The sequence below is a fragment of the Nicotiana tabacum genome, chromosome 10 (assembly GCF_000715075.1).
Source record: "Nicotiana tabacum cultivar K326 chromosome 10, ASM71507v2, whole genome shotgun sequence".
In the NCBI taxonomy this organism is placed as follows: domain Eukaryota; kingdom Viridiplantae; phylum Streptophyta; class Magnoliopsida; order Solanales; family Solanaceae; genus Nicotiana; species Nicotiana tabacum.
In genome coordinates this window covers 43,833,833-43,856,630 of record NC_134089.1, presented here as the reverse complement: position 1 = coordinate 43,856,630, position 22,798 = coordinate 43,833,833, and the positions used below count along the sequence as shown (strand labels likewise).

Here is a 22,798-nt window from a genome sequence, read left to right as displayed (position 1 = left end):
GACCAGCTTAAGGAAGAGCTTCAGCGCCGAGCGGCTTCTCTCATTGATGAAAAAATTACACTCTATGTATAGCATGAGGAGAAAAACATTGGAAGAGGAAAAAAACGGGTGTCATTAACTTTGATGCCGAGATCGTCAAGGCCCGTGAGCTAAAGTCAACTGCTTGAAGGGGCCTTCCGGTCTAACCTGATTTGACTGATTTCTCTGGTTACGGTTCTGAGTTCTCGGGAACTGAAGAAGAACTTGAAGGGGATGATGATGAAGGTCAATACCTCGAGCCGATGAGAGATCTACCTACTTATCCTAGGGGCGCATATGCTTCTCTTCCCCCAGATTCTGGGGATGCAGTAGTTTAGTTTTTTGCTTTTTCTCCTTTTTGTTTTTACTTCATACTTTTGTAATTATGCTTCTTGGCACGTTATTATATAGAAGTACTTTTTCGTTTAAGTATTGCGGAAGTTTTTCTCTTTGCATCAAATTATGCGAGGCTTCGGGTGCATTTTTTCCCAATAGCATTTGGATTCATGGCATAAGTTCTTTCGGAGTCAACCTTTTCCTATGAGGATTTCATAAGAGAGAGCCCTCTTATATATACGATGCTCTTAAAGAGGATGTCTCATGTTCATTCCGGCACTAGCATTTAAATTACTTGTTTAACTTTCAAATGATAAAATTAATTCATCGTTCGGACAAGAAACAAGATAAAAATAAAAGGCGTTACTTTATTACTTCCATTTTCAAAAGTACGCCTTCCACTTCTATCAATGACCAAACTCCATATGAACTGTTATACAAGAGAAAGCCAAAGTGCTCTCACCTAAAAAGTTTTGAATACCTGTGCTACCCCACTGTACCTAAGCCTCATAGAGACAAATTTGAGCCTAGAACAACACCACATGTCTTTGTTGGCTATCCTTTCAACACAAAGGGATACAAAGTCCTAAGTTTGGCTACTAGAAAGATCATTGTTTCCAGAGATGTAGTTCTCAATGAGTATATCTTCTCATTTGCAACTAATTTGAATATGTCTCCCCAATCTAGTGTCCCTCATTCAATTCCTTTCATTGAACCTTCTGACAGTACAAACATTACACAACAAACATCTGAGCATTTGAGTGTTCAAGGGAGTAATGTTGAGAATACAACTAATCTCATGTCACCTAAACATGATCATTCTTCATCTACGCCACCTAATTCTCCAGCACAAATTTCACCACAGGATCATACTGAACAATCTCAAGCAGAACCTATACAACTGAGACAGTCATCAAGAACACACAAGACACCTAGTTATCTACAAGACTATGTACATTCCCTACCTAAACTTAAACCAAACACCAACTCCCTTAGTGCACTGTTTTCTGTAAACCACCATGTTGCCTCTGATCTACTAACTCCTAATAGTCAAGTTCTTGTGAGAAATATTTGTCATGACAGGGAACCATCACCATATGAGGAAGCATCCATTGATCCTGCATGGTAAGCTACAATGACACAGGAATTTGAGGCTCTATATTCCAACCACACTTGGGACCTGGTAGATCTACCACCAGGAAAACAAGCAATAGGATGCAAGTGGGTTTACAAAGTAAACCATAAAGCTGATGGTAGTATAGAAAGGTTCAAGGCCAAATTGGTTGTGAAAGGCTACACACAACAGGCAGGAATTGACTACATAGGGACATTCTCTCCATTAGTGAAGATGACAACAGTGAGAGCATTAATAGCCACAGCAGTGAAGAAAGGTTGGTCTATATCTCAAATGGATGTAAACAATGCATTCCTCCATGGAGACCTTAATTAGGAGGTATATATGCAAACCCCTCCTGGGCTTGTTGTGGACAAACCTGGACTAGTATGCAAACTAAACAAATCCCTCTATGGTCTAAACAAGCTAGTTGATAGTGGTATGCAAAATTGATTGAGGCTTTATGCTCAAAAGATTATACACACTCCATGAATGATTATTCACTCTTTTACAAGAAAAATGGAGATTCATTGGTGTATGTTGCAGTACATGTTGATGATGTGTTACTTACTGGGACTGATAAAGAGGAAATCACACAGTTGAGAGACTTTTTGCATGAACAGTTTAAGATCAAAGATCTGGGGCAATTGCATTTTTTCCTAGGATTGGAAGTGATGTATAAGGATGATGGTGTGATAATTTCCCAACGGAAGTTTGTGTTGGACATGTTAAAGGAGTATAACTGCATAGACTATAAGTCTTGGTCCTCACCTTTAGATCCTACAGTAAAGCTAAAGGCTAAAGAAGGTATCATTCTACAAGATCCCACGTACTGCAGGAAACCGGTAGGAAAGCTGAACTTCCTAACCAACACTAGATTGGACATAGCATATAGTGTTCAGCACCTAAGTCAATTCATGCAAGAGCCTAGAGAGCCACAATTGAAGGCAGCTTTCCATCTACTTAGGAATCTGAAAGGCTATCCCACTCTGGGAATCTTCATGTCCAAAGATACAGATTGTACAGTTAGAGCATATTGTGATGCTGATTGGGCTAGTTGTCCAGATTCTAGGAGATCCATCACAGGCTATTTGGTGCTTCTGGGAAATAGCCCTATTAGTTAGAAGTCCAAGAAACAGGAAACTATATCATTGTCTTCTGCAGAATCAGAGTACAGGGCTTTGAGGAAAGTAGTGGGGGGACTAGTATGGTTAAGTAGGTTGTTTGAAGAACTAGATGTCCCTTTTCCAATGCCTATTTCAGTGTATTGTGATAGTCAATCTGCACTTCACATTGCCAAGAATCCGGTCTTCCACGAAAGAACCAAACACGTAGAAGTGGATTGTCACTTTATGCGCGACCAATTACAAGTAGGGCTAATTTCACTCCACCATATTGCTACAGATAATCAACTGGCAGATATTCTGACTAAAGCCTTAACTGGAATCAAACATGGTGCCACATTACGCAAGTTGGCTATGTTTGCAACACCTCCAACTTGAGGGGGTTGTTAAGATTAATTATTTCCACTTGTTTGTATCATTGTTAGCTTAATTAGAGAGTTAGTTAGTGGACAACTTTGGACAGCTGTCAGTTAGCTGCCAGTCAGTTGGTTTGCTTAGCTTCTTCTTCTTCTTCTTCTTCTTCTTCTTCTTCTTCTTCTTCTCTTTATATACTTGTATATAGTTTGGGGAGTTAGTTATTTTTGTAATCCTTGAATGAATAATATCGAAATTCTCTAGAATGTTCTTCTCCTCTCATTGAATGACCTCGAGTCCATAGGGCTGAGCTTCCGCCATTGTTGATATTGCATTCCTAGTTCAGCTAGGGAGGAAGCTACTGTTCCATTGCTGTAATTTGATAGTTCTTCTTGATCATTTCTTACAAAAGATTCAACATAAGTAGGAGGTATTACAAAAAAAAAATCCTTTTGCTTGAACATTTGCCTTCTTAGCCAGTTGATGTGTGACATTATTCCCTTACCTGAATACGTGTCGGAGGAGCATCACCTTCCCCTAGTGCATTAACAACGTACATTCATTAATAAGATCATCACATAGTAACTCAACTTTATACTCAAAGTTCTTAATTTAAAACTTTTAACTTTTAAAACTTGAGGCTTTTAGATATGAAATTAAGCTTTGAAAGAGTCCAACTCAAACTCGAAGGTCAAAATTTGATTTTTTTTTTTAAACTTCAGACCGGTCTGAAAAATTTAATCAAAACTTGCTAAACTTGAAATAATTTTTAAAATTTGGATATGTTTTAAATAAGATAAGTACTTTTTTTAAGGTTAAGGGATTGGAGTAAAAAAGATAAATAGAGGAAGAGAGGGGAAAGTATTGTTGGATGCCATCAACTTTAATGCGAAATACTCCGTAAGAGGGCAGCTTTGCGCATGCGATTACACTTTGTTCCGCTCGAAAGCTCTCCATTTGGTAATTCCCCCTTTCTTTCTTCAAAACCCTCTTCTGTATCTACTGAATGTACGTATATTTTGTATTTTCTTGGCCAATATAAGCACAACTTTAGTTAATGTACACACTTTTGCTTCACTGCAAACAAGAAACTATATATTATCCAGTTGGGTTAAAAGGGTTATCTTATGAAGTATGAAATTCCATCAATTCTGTTTCTCTTTTTTATACTTGTTAGGAGACGTCAGGTTTTTACTCATGTTGCTGTTGAGATCATGCCGCTACATTAACTTTTATGATTGTTATGAATTATGGGCTTTTAGCCTAGTTATTGGATGAAATTTCCTTGTTTTTGATGATATTTTTGCATCAGTTTTCACAAATTTGTGTTGGGGTTTTAGGGTTTAGTTTTTTTTCTTTTTGTGAACTGATTGTTCGAATTGATTAAAGTTGGATGTTTTTTTTATGATTGTGGTGTCCGCCATCTGGGTAAGTTTGCCTTCACTTAACTATTCCACAGGATACTTTACTGCCCCGGAAGAAATCATCTAGTGTTTTTTGCTTATGTTGGAATTTGAACCTGATATCTCAGGATTCTCCTCACTTAAATGACCATTAGATTACACCCTTAGGTGCGATTGAAAGTCATGATTTTCCTCACAGTTAAATGACCGATAGATTACACACCTTAGGTGCGATTGAAAGTTGGATAATTTTTTATGCCTGTTTACCTAGACTATTCCATCATACCCGCCACCGCCCACCACACATGTAATCGGTCCACCAATGGCACGGAAAAGGAAAGAACTTTCAATGTTATAGTTTTCATCAACATGGTTAAAATTGAGATGTTTTTGCTTAAAGCTTTTTTGACTAAACCTGGCTGGGTTTTTGTTTGAGGGTGGGGTGGGTGCAACGGCAGCTAGAGGAAACTATGTTATAACCATGAAGAGTTCCTCATGCATTTTGGTTAGATTGCTGAATTGCCTATTTCCCTGTTAAGAATTGAGGTAATCCTGCTTCATTACCGGAGGCGGATCCAGGATTTTAAGATCATGGGTGCACCACTAGCTTTAACGTAAGGCTAAAACTTGTCATAGTGTTTACGACTGGTCAATTTTACTGTTATTTAAAGAAAAAAACTCCATAATTGGTAAATTAAAATTTGTATTTTATATCATTAATATTATCAGTTATATAATTATTAAATAATATGATCATAAATCGATTCGGTTCTTACTTTATTAAGTAAAAAGGAAAAGCAAAATGCTAGCGAAAAATTAATGCAGTAAAAATTGAAAATTGCGCACGTTTTAATTCAAAAGGAAGCACAAAAACATCGAAAAGCCCTTAAAGCATATGACTAATTATTTATATGTGAATTGCTTACTAAAAATCAAACTATTTGCTTGTATTAATTTTTTTTTAATAAAAATATGATTAAGCAAGTCTTATCCCTTAGATCTATTAATCACTTCGGTAAAATAAATTTAGAGTAGTTCGAGATAGAAACAAATCTCAAACATAAAGTAATAAGCAGAAAATTAGAGAAAAGAGAAGAAAATAAGAGGTAAAAAGAAATAGAATATGTGGCCGAAGAATCTGAAGTCGGAACATAGGGACCCAACACCAATTTTTGACCATGGGTTCACATTGCACTACACATCAAAATCTTTACAAAATTATATAGAAATACTAGCTTATGGCTCCAAACAGGATGGGTGCAAGTGCACCATCATTTGTAATGTGGATCCGCCACTGTTCATTACTTTTGTGACTATTATGAACGAGGGGCTTTTAACCGAGCTAGTTGATGAAATTTCTTGTTCTTTTTTTGGTGAAAGTATTGCATTAGTCTATACAATTTTGTTGTGGGGTTAAGTGCTCATCTTTTTTCCTGATTTAATATTATCCAATGTGGCTAAATTTGAGAGCCTTTTAGTTTTTCTGTGTAGCCTGACTGTGGTGTTGGCTAAATTCTTTTATTATAATTTTCGGCCAATGTGGTTAAATTTGAGACCTTTTAGTTTTTCTTGGTGCATGGGCAGAGTGTTTGGTTGTGCAATGGCCTGGAAGTGGAAAGAACACTATGTTATAATATTCTCCAACTTGGTTAAATTTGATATGTTTTTCTTCTAGCTTTCCGGGTAGCCTGTGCATGGTGTCATTTTGTCGTGGGAGGGGAGAGGGAGCTCAATGGCAGGGAAGAGCAAAGAATGCTATGTTATAATTTTGAAGAGTTCTGCATGTGTTGTTGGTTAAAATTGCTGTATTGCAATTAAAGTGCTAGAAAGTCATTAGTACTGATGAAATGTCATTGTGATCCAAAGGAAAGTCTGGATCATTAGTTTTAGTTCTGTTTTATCCTTCGGTTCACATGTTCTTGCAAAAATGTTTTCATGCTCTATTGGAGTAGCTGAATGGAAAAATAAGGTTTTGTCAGACTTCCTATTAAAGAACTAATTCGTGTACAGACATATTGGGATGTGAAATTCTTTCGTACATTAACAAAAAGAGAAAGCAATGACTGTTCCATAAGTTAGTTTTATACTTTAGGTTTTCATTAGCTGTTCGCTCTGCACATTGGAAAATAGATTATTCATGACTGAAATTATATTTTATGTCTTGTTTTCGGTGTACTTTTATTAAAGTGGAAATTATTGTCCTCTTAATCATGGCGATTTTGTTCTATCCTTGTGCTCTTTTCAGGATAGGAGAACACAGCCAATCATGGTAAATGCTTCTGCAGTTGCATCAAACCAGGCAAACAATGCTAGAGGCTTTAGAAACTTGAGTAGAAGTCAGCTTGGAGGCGTTATATTTGGTTGCAAGAATAACACGATGAGAGAGTGTCTCTCGAAACAACTATTTGGTCAGTTATTTGGCCATAGTATCTTTCCTTCCAAAAAAAGAAAAAGAGAAAAAAGAAGAAGAAATAAATCAGAATTATTGTGTCGAGATATGAGAGTGTTTTTTATGTTTCATTTTCTTATTTCTTCTTTTTACCATTATTCAAGTATGTTAATGTTTAAAAACTTTTGATAGGTTTGCCTGTTCAACATTTTTCATATGTGAAGAATATAGATCCAGGCTTGCCATTATTTTTGTTCAACTTCAGTGATAGAAAGCTTTACGGTATCTATGAGGCTGCAGGCTCTGGTCAAATGTATATCGATCAATATGCTTGGACGTCAGATGGTTCTTTCAAAACTCAATTTCCTGCGCAGGTTTGATATCGTCTTTCTTGTGGGGATTCTTTCCTTTGGTCAATGTCTCTGGTTTAGTCCCCAAAAAACAAAAACTCAAACTTTGCGGTTTCATTATGAAGGTTCAAATACGTGTACGGCTGCAATGTCAACCGCTGCTAGAAAGTCAGTTTAAGCCATTAATTATGGATAACTATTTTAGTCAGAACCATTTCTGGTATGAATTAGATCATGTTCAAGCTGGTAAATTGATTCCCAAGCTCTCCTCTCTTGCATATACTCCAAGTAGTAGCCCATCACAAAACTCAGCAAAACAGAGAAGTATAATTCTAGGTTTACCTGCCAATGACAAAAGAGAGGAAAATGAGTATTTTAAGTCACAGGACTTGGAAGATATTTTTGCCAACACATCTGGTTTGAAGGGGAAATTGGGGGCTAGAGACACTTCTCTACATTCAAATGGTATCCAGCAGCCAGATGATCAGGCAGAATTGGATGAGAAGGATCTTATATACATAAAACTTAAAGAATTGGCCCTTCAGCGGGAACTCTCAGGTGGCATTACAAATGGGCCTTCAGAGGAAACCACCAATGCTTTCGTTCCTCCGTCTATAAATGATGCAATCATTGGGCAAGAAACTTTGCAGGAAGAGCAGAATGTAGACTGCTCCTATGACTCAACTGGTTATCCATCTGTTATAGCTCAGGTTGTTCATCTGCCGATTTTTGTCCCCCACAGCAGCATCTTACCGCTTTACATGACTTGAGCTATTTTGTTCTTTTGTAGCTTCTTCAAGGAATAGAAGAACTGAAAGCTTTTAAGGAAGAGCACATTCATAAGGTGGATAATTTGGAGCGGAAGCTGGTAAACCTTATCTCTTTGCATTCTCGGTGTTATGGTGACATCTCTATTCTGTGCTAAAATTACTAGCCTTACTAATTTCTCTTTGCGAGTTACTAATAATGCTAGAACTTGCTCTATGTTGGATGTCTTTTGGTACTACGAGGAACCAAAAGATATATGTTTTTCCTCTTTCCCTTTGTTTTCTAGGAGGTGGGTGGTGAGAGGGCATGAGAAAATATACTGAAACCTTACTGTTCTTACAATAACGATAATCCATAAACAATGTAAAAGATGATACTAACTGATTGAGACTGTTAATGCTCATATTCGGTTCAGTGAGTTGTCATGCAAATGATTTAATACTCTCTATAAGAAACTAAAGGTTTGTTTCCTTGCTTAAAATAAGGTGAAACGACAGGAATATGCAATATCCTAGGATAGTCTTCAAGGTTCAGAGACTAAATGGAGCCAAATGCTTTTTTTTTTGTGTGATGAAATAATGGGGCTAAATGGAGCGAAATATTTGGTTGACCATTATTTTTAAATTTGGATTGCTCCTAAAAAACTTTAGAAAAGAAGAACGAGTGAAACAGGGATGGATGTTTACTTTAGTTTATTAAGATGCTCTAAGTGGAATTCCAAGTATTTGGTTGATAACGGGTGAAGAACAGGAAATTTCTTAGATACATTATATCTTAGTGTTTTGATGTCATACACAGAGTTTGAATCGGCTGTACACTGGTTTTTTTACTGCAAAGAACAAATGGAGGGATAAAACACAACATGAGTAGTGTGGTTATAAACACATAGTTTGATATGTTTTGAAGTCCTAAATTAGTTTTTAAAATCATTGAACACAAAATACTTGAAATTGAGATTATCCACTGGGCTAACAAAATATTTGAAATAGGCTTGGGTTCGTGAAGGGGTATTACTTTTCTTCCCCAAGCACTCGTTATTGTTCTGGGATGGGAATATTAATTTAGTCTTTGTCCTACATGTTAGAAGAAAATCTTTTAGCTGAGAGCCTCCATATTAAAGAACTCTTATTGGTTTTTGTGAGACCAGATCTATAAATTCAACAGATTAGAACTGGTTATAATGATTGTTAGTATATCAAGAATATGAACCAATAGGAACGACATTGGGTTCGTAGTGTGTATGGCTGTAGCCAAAATGAAACAGAGGTGTAACTGAACGTGGCATTAAATGTTATATTCTTTGAGAATGACAGCAAGCAAATTCGGATTTCCAGAACTCCCAAAGTCTGTTTCTAGGATTTTAACTTCGTCCAATTTCATACCGTTTGGGTAAACATGCAGTTGTATATATAAAGGTAAGAAGTTAATACCTAGTAACTCTAGGTGGTTTGGAGTTTCAGGCTTACGCAGAACAAGAGATTACTCAGTTAAAATATAAATGTATGATGCTGGAATCCTCAAATACTGTTTGTGCACGTGCTGATGAAATAATGATTGACTGCAATGATGATGTACACCTGAAGCATGAGTCCATTTTCCTTACTGGTGGATATGATGGTGTATCATGGTTATCAGCTTTGGACTCGTATATGCCTTCACTTGATGTGTTAAAGTCACTTAAACCAATGAATTCAGTTCGTGCATATGCGTCAGTTGCAAAGCTGAGTGGAGAACTTTATGTATTTGGTGGTGGAACTGGAAGCTTGTGGTACGACACAGGTACAGTTTTGTACTTACTTCTCTGCCCACCCGTTATCCCCATATCTCTCTCAAGTTGCTGACAATGCTGAACTCTTTTCTTTTGAAGTTGAATCATATAACCCAGTTGATAATAAGTGGACTCAGTGCCCTTCTCTGAAACAGAAAAAGGGTAGCTTAGCTGGTGCTGCTTTGAAGGACAAAATATTTGTGCTTGGTGGTGGAAATGGGATTGAATGCTTTTCAGAGGTTGAAATGTATGATCCTGAAGTAGGACGATGGATGAATACACAATCCATGTTGCAGAAGGTTAACTCTTGTGATCCTGTTGTATTTTTTTTTATGTTCTGTTATCGTTTCCTTGGTAATAATAGTGTAAAGAGACAAAAAGCATCTGTAAAGCTAAAAGTTTGGGTTTTGTTGGGCCGGGCAAAAATAATTTGCAATGTGACAGATCATTTCAGTCAAAAATCTAAGTTTTGACCAGAATGCTGATTTGTATCACACTTTGAAAGTTATTCTCATCATTTTAGTTTTTATAGCAAATCTATATGAGTTAATCTTGTCCTTAATCTCCAAATCTTTTTGTCTCTTTGTTTAATCCTCTTGGCCTTATATTGAAGTAGTTTTAAGGATTTAAGAAAGTGTTGATAAGTAAGGTGGTAGAGGGTAAGAATTGGTTAAAATGTCGTATTTTGTTTTGTTTGTGTTATCCACAATAGCTAAGTCCATTGTGGGAAATATTTGCTAGCAAAGCTTGGAATTCCAGGACCTCCATCTGTCTTTAATTGGATTAGTTAGTGTCTGGAAGCATCTCATTTGTTTCAAGTCTTATGTTTTCTCCTTTGATGTGAATTTGTTTCCATGCATTGTATATTTGCAGAGATTTGCTCTTGCTGCAGCAGAAATCAATGGTGCATTATATGCTGTTGGTGGATATGATGGAAGCAATTACCTGGCGTAAGTTAGCACAATTAACGTTCTTTTTCTGATAATTCCCATGTCAGCCTCATTTTCTCAAACCATGAAGTATTGTTTTCCATGGTCTTCCCCAAGAAGTAGAGATTCTTGTACTTTTCCTACATCTACCTTCTTTTTTTATGCTACCTCTATGTATTTCTCGAGAAGTCTGCGAAACTGTTTTTGCTACATTAAGTATAGATTATCTGCATATGTAAAGCTGTTTGTAGTTCAACTTTTATGTTTTATTCTCCTGTGGCTTCTTTCTTACTAGCTATTACTTCAGGACTGCTGAAAGATTTGATCCCAGAGAACATTCCAGGACAAAAATTGCAAGTATGAACACAAAGAGAGGATGCCATGCGTTGGTTGCCTTGAGTGGAAAGTTGTACGTTCTTCTCCTTTTTTCTGTATTTTAGTGATGTTCACTGCCCTCAAGGGTAGATGTATATTGTATAAATCGTCATCTTTTTCCGGGGGGTGTTTTTTATCATGGTTTTCGCCATCTTCTACTAGGGTTAGTAAATACTCGTTATTTTTGTTTGACTTTGCGAGTGTTTTCATTTCGTTTAGCTTTACAATTGCCATGTAGATATGCAGTCGGTGGCTATGATGGATCTACAATGGTGCCAAGCATTGAGATATATGACCCCCGTCTGGAGACATGGATGATTGGAGAGCCAATGAACCATTCAAGGGGGTACTCAGCTGCTGCTGTTCTAAAGGAATCCATCTATGTAATTGGAGGGGTTCAATCCAATGAGGAGATAGTAGATACGGTATGTACCATCATCTCATGCTTAGTTTCTTGTATGTTCACACACACACATATATACATATATATTCTCCTGTTAGCTAACGCTCAAGTGTTGTGGATGCAGATTGAATGTTATAAGGAGGGTAAAGGTTGGCAAACACCTAACTTGAGGGCTATCGGGAAAAGGTGTTTTTCCTCGGCCATAGTTTTAGACGAATGCTGAACTCTGCTTCCGATATAAAGCTGATATGGAGCGGTAATTTCTTCTTAGAAACTTAGGCGTCCTTTGTCCAACAATTTTTATATCCATCATTTTGAATTTGTGGATAAGATCAGTATATGTAATTCTGCAGTTGTGTATAAGGTTAATACTTTTAGTTGAGGCTTGAAGGAATTTTCTGAACTTTTGAAAGTAGTAAAGTGGTTACTCTTGGAAAGAAAACAGAAAGTATTACATCTTGTAGAATCGAGTTCAGTTTAGATAGTATTGCTTATTATCTTTTATGTAGCTCTTTCTTCAGCAAAACTTCTTCAAAATAGGAGTAGTTGCTTTTATCTGAAATATCTGAAAGAAACGTGAACTATATCATGGATAGATATACTGCTATACCATGCTTCTTAAAACACAAGGAGAATGATCAATACAAGTGGGTTTGAGAAAATTAGAGTTTTGACTGTTTGCGAGGCATGGTTGTATCGTAAACCTTGAGAAAGAATCGGGTTCTGGGAATGGAAAACCTGTTGTGCAAAATGGTGCCAAGGGTAGCAATAAGGTTTCTCTTGACATCAGAGTCAATGCCACCCATGGATACAATCTCAGCAAATGCAGCTGGTTCCTTGTTCCCTCCAAATGATATGTCCAATGATCCTTTCAGTACGACCATCACATACTGCAAAAAGGCAAAAAGTAATTTCCCTCTTTATTCTACTATTCTATAAGTGTGAGTTAGCTGGCTCCTCTCCGTCAACATGCTTGCTTGCATAAGGATAGTTTTGTAATTTTATCATTTTTTTTCTTCTTTAACTTTGTTGCACTTGACTGCATTATATGTGTACTTCTGCATGCTATATCTTATTTGCATTGCGGGCCCCAAAAATTCTATCTTTTCCACATGTAACTTTGAAGACACGTACTACAAAAGCTGGGCCCATTTGACTCCATATTTCACACGTACTATTCATATGTCACCTCCAACTTCTCTCTCTCTCTCTTTTTTTTTTTTTTTTTTTTGGCTACTCGTGCTCTCACTAGACTTTTAATTCATGCAAAACATTGTGAATTTATATGTTTAAATCAATTTTTATTTCTGTTTAAATTTTTATATCTTTTAATGAAAGATCTTAAGATTATTAGAAGAACTTTTTAGTGACTATAAATAAATTGTTGTTATAAATATATTATATTATGGATATTCATTTAGACTCCGTTGTAAATAAACTTCCTGAAGAAGCTTATCCATATGTGACTCCATCGTAAATATGTTTATCTATTTAAGTACTCTATTGGAAATAAGCTTCCTGAAGAAGCTTATCACTTCGATACCCGGTGGTAGAAGATTATCCATATCGGGTATAATAAGCTTATCCTTTCAGTACTCCGTTATGGATAAATATTGCTCTCAGTAGAAGATTATTCATATCTGGTATAGTAGAAGCTTACACAACGGCTTCCTTTCTTCTATAAATAGAAGAGATTTCAGTTCATTATGTATATCAGTTTGAATTCGAATAATATATCAGTTTTTCTCTATACTTGTTTTTACTTTATAGTCTTTATTTTATAACAATTGTATCATACTTGAAATATTTACAATATCCTTAAAATATATCTAAAGCAAAAAAGAAATATATTGAAATACACAGGGGGAAATAAACTTAAATCAATACATTAGAAATGTGCTTCAACAAATGATTAAACTAGGAGGAAACAACAGTGTCACGTCTTTCAGATCAAGATGTCGATCTACCCACCAAATTTAACAATGAAGTGCCACTCTTATCAAGAGCTTTCACCAATTTAGTTGCTTTTAAATGGAGTAACAAAACATTTTATGTAAATTATCTTATTAATGATTTTAAGTAATTTCAAAATATCTATTGATTGTTTGAAGATAAACTCAAACATAAGAGTATTTTTTTAATATTGGAACTAAAATTGCACTCCAACATTTAGAACCAAAAATATACGTATAGATACGGATTCTTCATATATTCAAATTTGATTTACTAAAAAGAAGAAGAGCATAGTCGATTTTTAAAAATAGTTCCTAAAGGGATAATTCTATTATCATATATAAAATCAACACGGCGAATTTAAATGGAGAAGGGAGTGACATTTAAGAATAATGTTAACAACAACACTAAGGAATCATTTGGACATAGATTTCCGAATATTTTTTGAAAAAGCTGATTTGGCTGAAGTTTGATTTGAAATCAAAATGTGTTTGGACATTAATTTTGGGGCAAATTTCGATATGTTAAAAGGTTATTTTTTTTATGAAAAAGTCCAAAATTGTCATGATTAGCCTAAAAGGAGGTCTTAAGCTATATTTAGAATTTGAAGTTTTGATTTTCAAAATCTCCTAAAACTAAATTAAATCTATAAACAAACACATTCTTGAAAAAAAATTGAAAAGAAAAACTTTCAAAATTTATGGCTAAATGCCAACTAAATAGTTGTTGGGCCCGAGCATAGCCCGGGACATACCGTTAAGTTATGTACACTGGTACTATAAAGGTTTTTCATACTACCGGTGAATAATATGTTATTGCAGGTAATTTGTCTTATCTTTTAAGTTAGTAGTCTCTCGTTTTATAAATAATTATTTGTAGTTATCTTTTATGTGGCATGACAGTATAAAAATTCTTCATTAGCTAATAAATGAAGCTATTCAAGAAGACTATTTAAAAATGAAGTTTAGAACATCCATATTTGAGACAAACCCTGCACATTAGAGGGTGCAATTATAAAAATATAAGTAAGAGAACTTCTTGAAGAAAACCTAATAATAGAAAACAAAAAGCAAATGCTTATAACTGTTATGCTATTAGGAATATTTGATTGTCTAGATAAACTTCCGATAGTGATATCTGGATAAGGAGAATAATTCACTTTTCCCAATCCTCTTCCTACATTGTACAATTAAATTAGCTAACGTGTACCTTTTTCATTATTAGTTTATTGATTAAGATATGTATCTCTATAACTACTTTAGTTGTCTACCATTTAGCCTTAAATTCAATAGTTTGAGCATCTCTCTTTCAACTCCGGTCTATGATGCGATATCTTATCAAAATAGAGTAAGGTGTATTTCTAATTATCTATTTATATAATAAAATAGCACGGTCTAACCAGTTTTCGGACTAGTCATTTAAAATAGCCAGCGTTTGCCAAGTCATTGAAAAATAGCTACTATTTTGTTGCAACAGAGACCGGTCCAGCATAATATACTAGAGTTTGGTGTATCTGTGCATGAACTTCCAGCATATTATATTAGACCGGTATACTTTACTGGCTGCAGTATAATATACTGGAGTTCCAGTATACTTTGCTGGAACTTCCGTATATTATACTGGAGTTCCAGCAAAGTATACTGGAACTCCAAACTCCAGTATAATATGCTGGAGTTCCAGCATAATTTGTTGTAACTCCAGTATAATATACTGGAATATTTTCCGGATTTTGAACAATATTTTCGTTCAGATTTTTCTTTACATGAAAAGTGGCTAAATTTCGATGACTTTTGAAACTGTGGCTATTTTTGAATGACCACTTGTAAATCTGGCTATTTTTGAATTTTTCCCATTTATATATGGCACTCCTTCCGTTTTATGTGAACCTAGTTATTTGATGGGCAAAGAGTTTTAAAAAAGAGCAAATTATGCTATATACCTATTCTACCCAAAATAATTACCCGCCTTTATCTATTCTAGAAAAAATTACAATATATACCTATGCAACCCAAAGAAATTCCCCGTTAATCCTTCTTCCCGTTTTGTTCTTGTTAAAGCTAATTTTTCTCCTCCTTTTTGCTTTCTTTCTCTTATCATTTTCTCTCCTCTTTCTCTTTCTTTCCTTTTGTCAATATTCCTATAATTTTTCATTAGATATATGATCTATCTACCTCTCTCTCCTATCTTTATCATTTGTCCCAGCAAAAAAAAAAAGCTAAAAAAGAAAGATCTATCAAAAAAGGATAAAAATTTCTAAGATTTCAGTTTGCTACAAATTTGTGAGGTTATGTACGTAATAACAAATTTTAATTGCCGACACTCTTTGTGACAAGTTTTGGTGTTAATAATGATTTTTTGAAGATTTAATTGTGACAAACATTAATCTGCCGTTGGAGGACCTTGAAGCTTGAAACTCATAAATTGGGTTTGTTGAGTTTGTGGTTATTTTGATCCGATCCTAATTGGGTATGTTCGAAATGTTAGTTGGAGGAAGTGGCTATATTTTGAGTCAATTTGTTGGAGATTTTAGACTAGATTTTTAAATTTTGGGTTGAAATTGAGTTGAACTAGCCAACAAGACAGATTTATATTGTATACCAAAATGGTATATTATATACTCTATTGGTATACAATAATTAATTCAAGAGTATATAATTAACTACAATAGTATACTACTAATTTTTTTGAAGGAATGAACCAATCCTCTATATACCAAAATAACATATTATATACCATTTTGGTTAATTCAATAATGTATAATTTATTGCGTTGAACTGACGAAGAAGAATTTGTATTGTATACTAAAATGATATACTATATACCATTTTGGTATACAGTTCATTCCAATGATATACTATTATAGTATACTATATAATGTAATGGTATCCCATATTCTAGAGCAATCATATACTCTGTTGGTATATATGTATACCATATTCTAGTCATATGGTACTAGAAGTCTTTTTTGCTACTTATATTTTTATTGTATTTTTCAATATTTTATTATTATTTCTATCCTAACTAGTATATATGGAGATTTGGTGGCCGTGGATTATCTTTTCTTGCTCCATAACCGGTAATGTTATTACTAATAGTAGAGTGTGAACTGATATTTGTAGGGAAGGAGATCAAGGATTGCATGGCAATCACGTAGAATTAGAAAAGGAACAAGAAATAAAGAAAATAAATAAAAATATAAAATAAAGGAGTCAAATTTGAGTGTGAAATAAGTTACAGTAAAAATAACAATAATACAATCTGGGAAAAAATAAATGAATAAAAGAGAAAAAAGAAAAAAAAATAAGAATAGAAAAGGAAAAAAAATAAGAAGAAAACGAGAAAAAAGAAAAGGAAAAAAAGAAAAGAAGCGTAGAAATAAAAAAGAATTGGAGAAAAAAGAAAAAATTCCCCACAAAAACTACTATGGGTAGGAAATGTAATTAGTTTGATGGGTAGGAAAACAAATGGGTAGACAAGGATAAATAGTTTTGTTTTTGTGGGTAACCGTGTCATTCTCCCTTAATTAATGTGTATTATTTTCTTATGTATTGTTATAATATTTGTGACTATAATTATTTTAAAACTTATGGTGTTAAACATGACATAGTATTTGTATGACTATAAGTTAAATTATTTTTAAATTTAAAAACAAATTATTCTTTTTTGAATAGACAAAATAAATAAATAAATAAATAAATAAATAAATAAATATAAATTGAAACCGAGAGAGTATTAGTGTAAAAACAATACTAGATAATAAGCGTGGCAATCCCAAGATCAACTAGAGTGGGATGTAATAAATTATATTACAACTACTACCACTATATATGTTATTTACGTTTTAATTCCAATAAGGTTTGGTGGGCTATATGAATCTTTACCGTCTATATCGCTTTACTTAAGCTCATCTTAGTTTAATATTATAAAAAGGGTGGTACCTAAAAGAACAAAGAGAAGACTGACGAGAGAAAAACTAGACAGCATACGAGAAGAAGCCATAGTTAATACACTGTGTATAACTCGAGTGTATACATATAGGGAGAGATGCGTTACGTTTTCGGGTTTGCCGAAGATGGAAGCAACAGCTGTGGTAGCTTCAGAGAAGAAAGCATCCATGTTGTCAACTCCATCCAGATTCACATTTGTAGAAACATAAAAGCATGGCATGATTAATTCTCCTCTCTTTTGAAGAAGACAATAGTGCTCTTCCTTAAAGTATATTACAACTTTCTTTAATTTTATTTTGTTTTTATAATTGAGTGAAGCTTACTAGTAATTTATAGGAGGAAAGTTAATTAGTTACGAATGGATTGCAACTAGCTTGCTGCATGTTTTTCTTGACATGCATCAAAGCAAAGAATGGGGGTTGGTCTTTCTTTAATTTCTTTTAATAACAAAAGATGCATGCAAGTGGAAATTAAGAGGACAGGGCACATGGTGGATGGTGGATATGTTATCACTGATTTCGTTCTAGAGACTATGACCGCATTTTGAGTACAAGTGGAGAAGAGAATACATATTTACATTGATGTGAAATTAGCTAGTCATCATTTTGTTATACAAGTGTTAGAGTAAATCACAGAAGTAAACAAGAGAAAATACATATATTCGAAGCTGCTATTTTTCATTCAGAATTTCAAACCCATATATAGGTACATAATAGAACATACCACTAAAGTAGGACTCATATATATTAGTCCATGATATGCATAAATCAATTAACTCCTAATTCAACTAATTCCTAAAAATCAGAACAAACTTAGACTGACTCAAACTAAGAAATCTGTTAACTTCATCAAACTTCATTGCAGAGTGGAAAAGGAAAAGAGAAAAACCCTAGAGTTTCTGAAGAGTCTATGAAGAAAGAGAAAGAGAAATTCATTTCTTATTGTCTAGAATGTTCTGCCGTGTTATTACAAAATATCTCAATATATGTAAAAACACAAAATGAAAGAATGCTGAAACTTAAGAATAAAACTATTTCCAAAGTATGGGCTTCTGTTAAGTGTTGGCAGTGTGGGCTTATGTTGGGCCGTTACATTGGGCCTGGTTAGCAAAATCATAACTCATAAAGACAATCAAACTTCAGTTTCTTGAGCTCTTCCATAGTGCCAATGCCCATCAACTTTCTAAGATTTTGGAAAGGCAGAAATCTGAGAGGTCTGGTGAAAATATTCGCCAGTTGGTTTTCACTTCAACAAGGTTGTAATTTTATTGTCCCTTTATTGTTGAAATCGCGCTGAAAGTAATACTTCACGTTAATGTGCTTGCTTCTTTCATGTTGCAGATGATTCTATGATACCTTAATTTGCGCGGACTCTTCGATTTCGGTGTCGTCCCCATCCTGATACGAGACGGGAACGGGAGCGGAAGCGGAATACGTCCCGAATACGGTCAACTGACTTCGGACACTTTCACCGGAGTCCATCGACAAATTTGGGAGAAAAATTGAGATTTTGATTTCTCAAAATAAAAAATAAAACAGATTTAGGAGAATGAAAGAATAATGTCCATCTTGGAGAATGAAAGATTGAATTCTACAATATTCATGTATGTTTTTCACAGAATATCTCTCAAAATTTACAATATTTTTATAGATCTATTTTTTATTAGCCGAATCCCCGCATCCGTATGCATATCCAGATCCACACCCTCAAATCTTAAAATTTAGATTTTGCTGAATCCAATACTCGGATCCGTCCCCGTATTGGATACCCGCACCCGAGTCCGAGCAACTTAGATGATAACTTGATGGCAGAATTGTTGTCACAAAAGATTGTAGTGGCTCTTCCTTGCTCGAACTGTAGCTCTTCAAGCATTATCCTAAGCCAAGTAACTCGACAAGCACTAGCTATAGCGGCAATAAAGTTAGCTTCTATACCTGATAATGTAACAATACTCTACTTCTTGGAAGGCCACGACAATACTCTTGTGGCTAGCATAGACATAACCTGAAGTACTCTTTCTATCATCTTGATCTCTGGTATAATCACTATCAGTAAAGCCAGTCAAATATGAAATTACTCCCTTATTGTAAAAAAATCTAAAATCCTTGGTTCCTTGTATAACGGAGAATTCTCTTTGCAACTAGCAGATGCATCTCAGATGGGTTCTCCATTATAAGATCACTGCATAAATGTCTGGTCTTGTGGTAGTTTGATATATTAAACTACCCATAATTTGCTTGTAAATACTATCCACCCTTCTTTTAATTCCAGCTTTGCTTAGTTTCAAGCCAAACTCAACGGGAGTTTTGGTGGCATTGCAGTTTCAAAATTTTCGCACATACTTATTTTGAGAAACAAATATTCCATCATAAGAAATGCACCACTTCTAAACTAAGAAAGTAATGCATCAGTTCATTGCGGCGCGCACAACCCAATCCAAATAATAAATGACATCACGGCTCTCAAGCTCACATCAAAATCTCAGTAACCGAAACAAATCAATAATCATCTCTCCCAGAGCCCACATTAACCAGAAACCCGTCAGTTTCTCATAATCCGCATGTACACCATTCAAGAGAAAAACATGAGAGGGTGACCCTAGGGGGATGGATCCATATCTACACGCTACATGGATGCACGTGCTGCACGGACAACTCACGTGCTAGTAATATCAACCGCACGGACAACTCACGTGCTGCACGGATAACTCACGTGCTGCACGAATAACTCACGTGTTGTACGAACAACTCATGTGTTGCATGTACAACTCACATGACAATAATATCAATATTTAGATTCGCACGGGCAACTCATGTGTTGCGCAAATAACTCAACAACAATAAAAAATCCAGTATATTTCCATAAGCGGGGTCTGGGGAGGGTAGTGTGTATGCAGACCTTACCCCTACCTAGCGAAGGTAGAGAGGCTGTTTCCAATAGACCCTCGGCTTAGAAAAAGTGAGAAGAAGAATAAGGGGAAGAAGAGGAAGAAGACAAGGGGGAAGAAGAGGAAGAAGACGAGGAAGGAAGAAGAAAAAGAAAGAGAAAAGGGAAAGGGGGGGGGGGGTTAGTAGTACTAAACACTAACAACAAGCAAACTGAAACACATGATGAAGTAACGATCTACTTAAGAACATGCAGGAACCTGAATGCTACTAAAGTAACTGGTAAGAAAAGGAGAAACTTACAATTACCTACTAACCTTCTACCCTAATCTTCGACCTTCATAGCTTCCTATCAAGGGTCATGTCATCACTAAGTTGAAACCATGACATATCATATCTAATCACCTCTCCCCAATACTTCCTTGGCCTACCTTGACCTCTTCTCAAACCCGTCATAGTCAGCCTTTCACATCTCCTGATAGGAGCATCAATGCTTCTCCTCTTTACGTGCTCGAACCATCTCAACCTCGACTCCCGCAGCTTGTCCTCCACGGAGGCCACTCTCACTTTGTCCCGAATAGATTCATTCCTAATCTTATCTCTCCTGGTATACCCACTCATCCATCTCAACATCCTCATTTCTGTTACTTTCATCTTCTGCACATGTGAGTTCTTAATTGGCCAACACTCCACCCCATATAGCATAGTTGGTCGGACCACCACTTTGTAAAATTTACCTTTAAGTCTTGGCGGCACATTCCTATCACATAAGACACTAGACACAAGCCTCTTTTTTCATCCATCCTATACCAATACAATGTGCGACATCCTCGTCAATCTCCCGTTGCCCTAGATAATAGACCCTAGATACTTGAAACTACTTTTCTTGGGGATAACTTGAGTATCAAGCTTCACATCCACGTGTGACTCATGAGCCCCATCACTGAATTTTCACTCTAAATATTCTGTTTTAGTCCTGCTCAACTTGAAACCTTTAGAATCCAAGGTTTGCCTCCAAACCTCCAACCTTGCATTGACCCTACTTTGCATCTCGTCGATCAACACTATATATCGGCAAATAGCATGCACCATGGCATTTCCCCATGTATGTGCCGCGTCAGCACGTCCATCGTCAAGGCAAATAAAAACAGGCTTAGAGTCGATCCCTAGTGCAACCCCATCACAACTGGAAGATGTGTCGAGTCCCCTCCTACCGTCTTCACCCGAGTCTTAGCACCATCGTACATATCCTTAATCACCCTCGTGTACGCCACTGGAACACAGCTAACCTCCAGACACCTCTATAAAACTTCCCTCAGCACTTTATCGTACGCCTTTTCAAGGTCGATAAACACCATATGCAAGTCTTTTTTTCTTTCCCTATACTGCTCCACTAATCTCCTCATCAGATGAATATCTTCCGTAGTCGAGCGCCCCGACATGAATCCGAACTGGTTCTCGAAAATAGGCATGCTCCTCCTTGTCCTGACTTTCATCACCTTCTCCCAAATCTTCATAGTGTGGCTCAACAGCTTTATACCCCTATAATTATTGCAATTTTGGATATCACTCTTGTTCTTGTACAAAGGAACCATTAAATGACATTAAATAACCTAGTGAGCTACTCCAAGCCTACTCGACCCGCCTTCTTCCAAAACTCCATTGGGATTTCGTTTGGCCCTGTCGATGTGCCCTACTCATCTTGCATATAGATCCTTCCACCTCCTTCACATTAATATGCCTACAATACCCAAAATCCTGCTAATGCTCGGAGTGCTCCAACTCACCCAGCACAATACTTCTATCCCCTTCCTTGTTCAATAGTCTATGGAAGTACGTCTGCCATATGTGTCTAATACGTGCCTCGTCCATCAATACTTTGACGTCCTTGTCTTTAATACACTTCACCTGGTCCACGTTACGAGCCTTCCTCTCCCTCACCTTGGCAAACCGATACAACTTCTTGTCTCCGCCTTTGCTCTAGAGTTCCTCGTATATACGCCCAAACGTTGTGGTCTTAACCGCTGTGACCACTAATTTCGCCTCCTTTCTTGCCTTCTTATAACACTCCTGATACATTGTTTTTCCTCCTTGTATGTACTCTCTACTAGGTTCAGATAATCCGCTTTCTTTTCTTCCACTTTACCTTAGACCTCTCCATTCAACCACTAGTCCTATTTGTCGCCCCCAAGATAGCCCTTCGTAATCCCTAAGACCTCTATTGCAGCTTCCCTAATGCAATTTGCAGTCGCAACCCATATACTAGTTGCATCTCCCTACTCTCCCTGGCCATCACAGCCAACAACCTCTCTCCCAACTCCTGAGATTTTTCCTTAGTCAAATTACCCCACTTGATCTTAGTTTGCCTGTACATCACCCTCTTTCTCCTGCTCCTCTTGATCTCTAGGTCCATTACTAGGAGTCTATGCTGGGTCGTGATATTCTCATTCGAGATGACCTTGCAATCAGTGCTTAAACGTTTATCACATATTCTGTAGAGGAGGTAATCAATCTAGGTCTTGGCTACTGAACTCCGAAAGGTGACCAGTTGTTCCTCCCTCTTCGAAAAATTCGAGTTAGCTATCACCAAATCAAAAGCTCTAGCAAAATCCAATAGTGCAGAGCCCCTCGTTCCGATCCCCAAAACCTAAACCACCATGCACATCATCATAACCCCTAGTG

The 22,798-nt window shown here is 36.0% G+C and overlaps 2 protein-coding genes across 2 annotated transcripts; both read left to right on the top strand.

Annotated features, from left to right (window-relative positions):
• The first annotated feature begins 1,489 nt into the window (after positions 1-1,489).
• LOC142165097 (putative mitochondrial protein AtMg00820) lies at positions 1,490-1,804 on the top strand. Its single transcript, XM_075223726.1, has one exon. It carries the CDS (start codon positions 1,490-1,492, stop codon positions 1,802-1,804), a length of 315 nt encoding a protein of 104 aa, XP_075079827.1.
• A 2,171-nt stretch (positions 1,805-3,975) lies between these two features.
• LOC107771314 (uncharacterized) lies at positions 3,976-11,792 on the top strand. The gene is made up of 11 exons (XM_016590663.2): positions 3,976-4,078; positions 6,595-6,757; positions 6,931-7,112; positions 7,214-7,798; positions 7,879-7,956; positions 9,317-9,635; positions 9,724-9,923; positions 10,498-10,574; positions 10,861-10,962; positions 11,167-11,353; positions 11,456-11,792. Exons 1-11 carry the CDS (start codon positions 4,004-4,006, stop codon positions 11,552-11,554), a joined length of 2,067 nt encoding a protein of 688 aa, XP_016446149.1. The 5' UTR covers positions 3,976-4,003; the 3' UTR covers positions 11,555-11,792.
• Positions 11,793-22,798: the final 11,006 nt, after the last annotated feature.